We start from the raw sequence: 8,725 nt of genomic DNA, 5'->3' as shown, positions 1-8,725 counted from the left end.
TAAAGAAAAAATCTTTGTTTTGTACAGATCCTCGCAAAAATCACACTATAAATCATTTTCATGTCTTAGATTTTAATATTATTCAATGAAAGTGAGAATAATGATACAAAAATGATAATTCCTTCTAATATCATAATGAATCATATCGCAACGGTAATATCCGTCAAAATAATTGCAATTGGATAATTTCCTCATATCGTGTAGCCCTAATTTAAAAATGTTAGACTTTTTAAGACGCAGCAGAAACCCTGTAATGAAGCCTCCACTCCCCCCAAAATCACCCTCTCACAGCCCACTAAACCCCCCCCCTTCATGTTGTGTCACCAAACGCAGTGTGTACCTGCCAACTGGAACTGGGCCACGGGATCCAAAGCTAGCCTTGAGTGTATGTACGTCTGTTTGTGGGCAGCTGAATGATCACTTTCATCCCTAAAGATCCAGCCAATTCTTCTTAGACCACCACTGGCCGCAGAAAAACTGACCAATTAGAATTTTTTCCCCCTGCAGTCGAACTTTTTTCCCCCAACAAGACAGCGGTGGGATGTATCATTTCCCTGACCTCAGCCGTTTGAGGTGGTGTAAATCTCTTAATAACTACACAAGGACACATATAGGGGCTATATTTGGAAGGCTGCTTCCCCTGGCCGCCCCTGCTCTGGCCTGGAGCAGACAGTAGCCACAGTGTCTATGTGGGCGATGGAGCCTGGACTTGGCACTGTGTGAGTGAGTGAGTGAGTGAGTGAGTGAGTGAGTGAGTGAGTGAGTGAGTGAGTGAGTGAGTGAGTGAGTGAGTGAAAATGAGTAAGAATGCAAGCCTTCATTCCTTCCATCACAGTTTAAAAGAGAAGGCAAACTGGCCACATAAGAGTGTGAAAAAAAAAAAATATTACAGAGTGTGTGTCTGCGTGTGTCCACCCATGTTCCTGAGTAGGAGCCGCTGGGCCAGTGGATGGAATCACACACTCCGTCCTTTCCTTTGGCGTCCAACATCCGAATGCTAGGGAAAACAAACAGCTGGGGAGCAGCAACAGAATTGCTGTCTCTGGTCAGATAGATTAGTCATGACTGAGTCTTTCTCACACACTCACTCATAAAGTGCAACAGATCTGTTGATCAGTGGGTGTGAATTAAAAAAAATACCATTCTGTGCTGACTTTAGAAAGAAAAGATTTTGTATCAGAGGGCTGCCTGCGTTTAGACATTGTGTCTGTGCATCAATGCGCAAACCTTTTGTGTATCTGTACGCATGTGTGTTGTGGCTGTCCACGCTAGATATTTCTATATACAGTAGTTCGTAAAGAGAGGGTGGAGGGGAGGTGGTGGGCACAAACAAATGGACAGAGCGGTAAACGAAAGGAAACTTTACCCATGGGTCAGCCTCCGAGGGAAGATATATTGCCCATGGGTCAGTGGAGAGAAAGGACGGGCAAAATCCATATTGGTCCGTCTGCCTTGCCCCCTTTATATAGTGATAAAATATTCAAATACAGCCATTACTTCACATTAGGCTACTCTGTAGAGATGCCAGGGAGAAAACCACAGAATGTATACATGCTGGTTCACACACAGTTTTGGTGCATTGATAGTTACATTAAAATCTCTTCCTCCCATTAGAGGCATAGCCCTCATCCGGACTCACGTCTGACATTTAAGGTGTGTTCACATGTAGAGCATGTGCACGTGTGTGTGTGTGTGTGTGTGTGTGTGTGTGTGAGTGTGTGTGAGTGTGAGAACGTGTGTATTTATGCATGTCTGCGTATGCGTGTCTACATAAAAGGCATGTTCAGAGGTTTTTTTTCTTCTTACCATCTCCCTAAACAGGACATCAAAGTGATAAGGGCGCTAAGTGTGTTGGTTAGTTCTCCGGGCATGGACCAAAAGAGATGCATCAGATATGCTTCACTTTTTCAGAGTTAATTCTCACATCCTGCACACACACACACACGCCTACAAAAGCTCTCTTTTTGTTTAGTTTAACACTGATGACTATATGGTCTGGTAGCCTTGGCTTGGTGTTTCCTTCTGACTAAGTGCTGTGTCAGTCAGTCAGACGTGTGTGTGTGTGTGTGTGTGTGTGTGTGTGTGTGTGTGTGTGTGTGTGTGTGTAAAGGTGGTTATGGAGGGACAGATCTACTCTCTACTCACGCTCTTGTTTTTTTTAAAGCAGGATGGGAAGATAAAGATCACTTAGCTTCAGCAGTTCATAGAAGCGCATAATGTCACAATTCATAGTTTATTATTTCTTAGACTTTAGGTTCAGGGAAAACAGCATTCCTCAAGCAATTATTTTCAACCACTTACGCTATCGTTATCTGCAGATGACGCGACAGCAGGTGCAGCTTGGGTAACACTTAGTGTCTAGCCAATGTATGTCAAGGTCTGCTGACATTCTAATAATATTTTTGTATTTGCAAACTGAAAACAGTGTCTGACAGTGACATTTATATAATTTCATCCTGTGTGAGTGTTTGGGAATTACATTTGAGGATATTGATGGTCTTCCCAGTCCAAGTAAATTTTACACTAAATACAGGTTAGACAAGCAAAGAAAAGTTTTTTTTTCTTTTTTGCCAAGACATGTCAAACTGCCCGGCTTCATTAAGACATTTGGGAGGAGGAAAGGTTTTCCAACTGGACTCTTGTTATTGTTTTTGCTATTTTTGTACAACTCTGGAAATATAACGTGCCATTTTCCTGGTTGTGTAGGTGTTAAATTGGCAAGTCCTTGATTTCTCTCTTACCCGTCCTCCTCTAATGTCGCTGTTTCAGGGCACAGAGTGAAGATAGAAGACACCCAGAAGATGCAGTTCTCGGACAGGCTGTCAGAGATCGAGCGCTACCAGCGGTCTATGCGGATAGGCCCAGTGAACAATAATCCCCGCCCCATCCACCAAACCCACCTAAGCACCACACAAGGTGAGGACCACTGATACATAAAACCACAATCTACCAACATCCCCATAACACCCTAAAGTCAGCTCACATTAATCAACATTACTTAGAAGTAAATAACTCCTTCAATAAAACAAACATATCTTTGTTTTATTTGGCCAGAGGGTAAGTAATCATCAAATCTGTTACACATCAACACAGTACATGCAGTACACCAAGCATAAAACTAAGCCAAGAGTCCTTCATGTGCGTTTTCTCCACGGGGGGCTTTCAAGTTCTGTTCCACTGATCTGGGAGCCGTTATTAGTATTGGCCGTCCAAGGGGAAGCTCATGTCAGTTCTGTCCCCGGATGCCCTGCGTTGGTGGGTCCGGGCCCCACAGTGTGCAGGTTTGAGTCTGCGGCCAGGTGGCATGGCGGGTGCTGCCAACCGAGCTTGGCCTGGGTGCCGAAGTTGGCCTCCGCACACCGCAGACTACAGCCTCAGGAATGTAACAGCCACCCGCTACCTTGGCAATCACGTCACTCTCAGGATGGTCGAATGTGCGGGGGTGGAGGATGGGGTGGGGGGGATGAGACTCAAACTGAGGTGGTGCAATGGAGGGGAGGGGGTTGTTTCATGCATGTATGTGTTTGTGTGCTGTGGACAGCTGCGTGGGTGATGGTTGGAGTGAGGATGAGTGTTCACTCCCCGTCATATGTCAGAACATCTTAACAGGATGGCATGTCTGGTAACACACACGCACACATGCACATACACACACACACACACACACACACACAGAGCCCTCTTCTCCCACCCACTCTCTAGTTCTCATGCTAGCTAATGAATCTCATTACCTTTGTATCTGCATGTTGCTTGTTTGGGAGCTCTGGGCCGTGTGTGGGTGGAACTCTATCAGTGTGTATCACAGCCGTACACCGGTGTTTGGCCTTGTGCTTAGCTTAGGCAGCGCTGAGTCACCAGTATGGGCCTATCTAACAGCTGACTGACGAGAACACTAGGGTCTTTTGCCCTGCTCCCCCATGTCCTTACTTACTCTTGATATTGATTTTGTTCTCTTGCACGGCCTGTACCGAGGAGAAAACATGTCAGCCATTTTAGAAACACCACCGACCGGTTACGCTGAAAATAAACACTGTTGAGCTTTAACACAATACAGCCACTGTGATGATAATTTTCGGATGGGTTAGAGTTTGGCATGAGCTCTGTAGGCTGTCTGCCAATAAAAAGCCCCCTGCAGCTAAGCTTATACTGGGAGCTTTAAGTTTCTGAGGGCTGACTTGAATACGGGGGGGCAGGGAGAGGTGTGCAGACTTGGTCGAGACAGAAGATGAAGAGGAGCTCTTTGCTCTGCTCTCGTCTGCCTCGCACAGGATTAGGGCAGGAATTAGAGCGTCATAGGCTTGCCAGGCTTCAAAGTGCTGTTGCAACACACACATGTACAGTACATACACCGTGAGCAGACACAACACATTAACATCAGTTGGAACCGCCAGAGACGGTAAAGGCCTTGAGCTTTGTGTTACAGCTGCCAGTGACTGGAGGCCGTCGATAAGAATTGTGTGAGTGAGACAGACGAGGGGAAGGGCTGTAAAAACCACACACCTTAATCTGTGGTATTACCATCATGACGGCATACTGCAGGGCAAGAGTGGTAAAATAATTAAATAACAGAGGGAAGGGCCCTTCTCCCTCCCACCTCGACTATTTGTTGGAGCGTCTGAGCAGCAGACTGGAAATGTACGCACACATCGCATAGAGCGCTCCCGTTATGTGTAGGAATCATGCACAGACAACAACACCACAGTATTATAAGCGAAGCTCAAACAAAAATAGACTTGTTGTAATAAATCCCATTCAGAGAGACAGGGAGGTGTTTACATATCAACAGCACACACGTCTCTGCTTTTGGCAGCACTTCCAGACACTGTTGTATTTTGCAGATACTTTAAATCCAGGGGCCTGTTTGTTTGAGAATTGCCGGGTGATAGATCGCATGTCAACACATTATAATTAAATGGATTCCCGCCTCGCCGTTACAAAAGATGTTTTCCATTATCCGGGGCTGGAACCTTGCGTTTTTTCCCTTGAAGACAGCTAAATGAGAAAATACGGTGTCATCTCCTCCTAAAGCCTCCTTGCTTCATATTGTTGTCTGAGCAATGAAATACTGTCTCAGTTTTCTTGTCAACAGGAGGTGTCTCCAGACATCTGCTCAATGCTACTCTGGATTCTTAAATCACACAGTCGATTGCACCATAGACACATTGAAAATACAAAAATATATGCATGCGCGCGCGCGCGCGCGATGCGGACACGCACACGCACAGCGACACCGCACACACACACAACACACACACACACACACACACACACACACACACACACACCCACACACAACACAACACAACACAACCACTTTGCTAGTGTTGCAAGTGTCTTTGCTAGTGCCCAGACAGACAGGGAATAAGAAGATCTACAGTGATGCAGTGACAGGATTCCTGCACGTGGCAGACGCTGCATTTGCTGCTTGTTTTCGTTCTTCTGTTGCCACAGGTAAGCCTGCTAGACATGTGGAATGATTCTCAGCACGGGTGGAGGGAGGGTGTGTGGTTGAAAATGCGTGGTTCAACTAGTGCATTCAAGCAAATCTGACACTTAGACAATCAAGTACTAAATTGTTATTCTGGTTTGCAAAACCTCAAGTGAGGTACATGTGTATACAATGTGTCTGTGGGTGGCAGTTTTTTTTCTACCTCAGATACAGAAAGTAGTTAATCCTTTAACATGTCAATGTGACACTGCATTTATAACATATACACAGTTCTTTCCACTCTTAAGAAAAGCAAACTGATACAAACTTGGATTTTCCTCAAAGTAGAAAACAGATTCCAGTTTTACCTTGTTCCATTTAAAATGCAGACAAAACTCAACAAGCCCCTGGCACGACCTCTAACAGACAGCCGAGACGAAAGCGGCTCTTTTAACTTAAATGTGTTTTAACAGTGAGAGAGGAAAAAAAGAAATACAGCAGCAATTTAATCAGCCAAAAAAAGTCCTGGCACTTTTGAGGTGGTATCATTTAACATGTTATTTGTTCCAACACCTGTGTGTTCCTCTCTGAAGATGAATATCTGATACTAGCATAACGTTCCGCCATCAAGTCAAGTGCTCGCTTTGATGAGGGCCCAAAAGAGAGAGAGAGAGAGAGAGTGGACTGTGTGTGTGGTGGTGTGTTGTGTGTGTGTGTGTGTGTGTGTGTGTGTGTGTGTGTGTGTGTGTGTGTGTCTGTCTGTCTGTTTGTCTGATGTGTGACCCATGTGGTGATGTTATTAAAAAGGTCAGTAGAATCTTGCAGAAATGATATATTACAGATTTCACTTTTGGAATGTACTCCTTGGCATTTATCCTGCAAGTTACTCTCTATTAATGACACTTCCACAAATGTTGGTACCTCTGGCTTCCTCTTGCACAACTGGCACACATCTGCTGCAGCTGTGCTTTGGCCCAGTTGTTCAGCATGTTTAGGCTGTGGCCTCTGGAACTGGACTTCACTTGAGAAAGTCCTGTTTGATGGAGGACCAGCCCGATGCAGCCGTGCCCCTCCTGCCTTGTCCACAGTGACCACACTGTTTACACCACATAAACAAGCTGGTCGGCCCCCCCAGGTTCGAGGCGGCACTCTGCTACTGCCGCGGCCCGAGAGGCTCTCACTAATTCACACATCCAGAAAGACATGATCAGCCAATTACAAGCGAGACAGGAAATTAGCGCCGTCAGGTAGCTGTGGTGTGGACTTTAGAGTATCGCCGTCACACTAGTTGGGTTTCATGCTGATTTCTGCCAAACCCAAGCAGGAAGCTGGCCCTCTGAGGCCAATACAACCAAAACGAGCAAGAATCAGGACCAGTCCTTTAGACACACTGTTATACTTCTGCACTCCACTATTTACATAATATGTCAATGGCTGCCACGGAGTTTGTTTGTTATGGTGCCTAAAAGCTTCACTTGTGGTTACACTCTTTTTGTGACCCTGAGATGAATAATTCAAACTGAAAATGTTTTTGTTCTTCAACAAAAAAAAGAATCTTTTGAAGCCGCCTCCTTGGTGAAAAAAAGAAAGAAAAAGAGAAGTGAGAGCAAGTTGTTTTTTACCAGACTCAACTGTTTGTGTAAGTTATAATTTCACATCAGAGTCAGGCTGAGTTTTACATTTCAGCAATTACAGAAACTACATGTGTGCCATGAACAGTCTCTATTGAGTCTGGGGAGAGGGGAAGGGTGGGAGGACAACGAGCTCTCAAAGAGAGCGTAGGATTTTTCAGCCCATGTGTTTGTTTTTGCTCACGTTATAAGTGAGGGCTCAAAAGACATATCAAATGTCCCACATAGCTGAGCCAAGGCCGTGTTCCTCCCCTCTCTAACACGCTCTCTTTCTCTCTCCTTCCCTTGCTGGCGTCTTTCTTTCTCTCTTGCTTGCTCTCTCACATTCTCTCCCCGTTGCGACGCCTAAGGCCTAAGCGAAACAGGAAGCCAGCAACAAGGGCCGGCATTCACTGTGTCTCAATGACACGCTTCATTACGGCAGGCGCATTACATGTCTCAGAGGCGTTGCTGGATCCGGAGTCACGAGGATGGACGCCATTTTGGCTCAATCATCTTTTCAGCCAGTCCTTTCATCTACACATGCACTTCAAAAGCAGTGCATGTGTTTATTTGTGTCCTCCGAAAAACTACACTGGCACTACCCCAAAGCTACTTATTAGTGACGCAGTGGTCTCTTCCTCCCACTCCAGCGCCTGCCCTCCCCACTCCTCAGCTCCGCCCAGGGGGTGGTCCTCTTATTAATAGGGGTAATCTGTGCCTCTGGTATTGACGTTGTCTGCTGGCCAATCAAAATATTTGAAGGAAATGTTTATTTTCTTGAGCGAATCGCACCAGCTGCTTGCAAGCCTTTCTGAATAAGGCCATTTATGTGTAAGAATTTGCCATTGTGAGGTATAGTGCAGGACCTCTCGGTGACTGAGTGCTGATTTGGGCCTTTGCAAAGGAAGTGGAGGAGCTCCAGGGGAAGCACAGATCTTGCACATGCTGAGCCCAGTGTGGCTATAGGTGAACAGCCCATAACTCCCCCCCCCACCCCCCACCCCACCCCTCTGCTGCTGGCATCCTTCTCCGTCCTAATTACCACAACAGGAGGTTAGGAGTTTACTATATTTCGGTATCTCAACAACGGAGGGCAGAGTCATAGTGATACCACATGGCTGACAGCAGAGCACCATGACAAAAATTGGTATGAATCTTTCTATCTTACATGTATATTTTTTACAATATGCTGTTCAGAGGCTTGTAGACACAACCAATGTGCTGAGAGAGCTCATGTCCACAGAGCTCCGTGCTAGTTGTCTTGTAACAATGGCCCCGTCTCAGACCTAGAGCAAACAGCCCCCGCTTGTGTCAGCCCTGCTGCGGTGTGGCCGTTGAGTGTGAAGCAGGGTCCCACGCGTTGGGCCAGTAGGTCCTCGATCCTTTCCCGCGCATCCTGACAGCTTGGCTGGACAGGCTAGCGAGTGTCCTGCACTTCACAGGTCTCCGCTGTCCCTCCAGTGTCTAGCCTGAAAGACCCAAAAATATCTCCCATGCACCCATCAAGCATGTTTTTCCAAGACTGGTCTCACTGTGGTGAGAAAACCACCCCTCCTCTTCCCAATCTTCCCTGCTCAGTCAGCAGAGGCGAACCTGTGACAGGAAGACACGTCTCCAAACCGCCAGATGTCAAGACAGTTTTAACAAGTCTGTCATGAAGAGGTTTCTGGATCATGCTTTAGAT

The 8,725-nt window shown here is 46.1% G+C and overlaps 1 protein-coding gene across 3 annotated transcripts in view; it reads left to right on the top strand.

Annotated features, from left to right (window-relative positions):
* runx3 (RUNX family transcription factor 3) overlaps window positions 1-8,725 on the top strand; it is a 48,691-nt gene that overhangs the window by 32,040 nt on the left and 7,926 nt on the right. For 2 of the 3 annotated variants that reach the window (XM_032499784.1, XM_032499785.1), the window contains one exon: window positions 2,770-2,916. The exons of the other annotated variant lie outside the window; for it this stretch is intronic. In XM_032499784.1, coding sequence (XP_032355675.1) covers window positions 2,770-2,916 — 147 coding nt within the window. The remainder of the gene's footprint in view (window positions 1-2,769; window positions 2,917-8,725) is intronic. 3 annotated transcript variants of the gene reach the window in all.

The sequence above is a fragment of the Etheostoma spectabile genome, chromosome 20, assembly GCF_008692095.1.
Source record: "Etheostoma spectabile isolate EspeVRDwgs_2016 chromosome 20, UIUC_Espe_1.0, whole genome shotgun sequence".
Classification (NCBI taxonomy): domain Eukaryota; kingdom Metazoa; phylum Chordata; class Actinopteri; order Perciformes; family Percidae; genus Etheostoma; species Etheostoma spectabile.
Note: the sequence above shows the minus strand (reverse complement) of the source record. Positions and strands in the feature narration are given on the sequence as shown.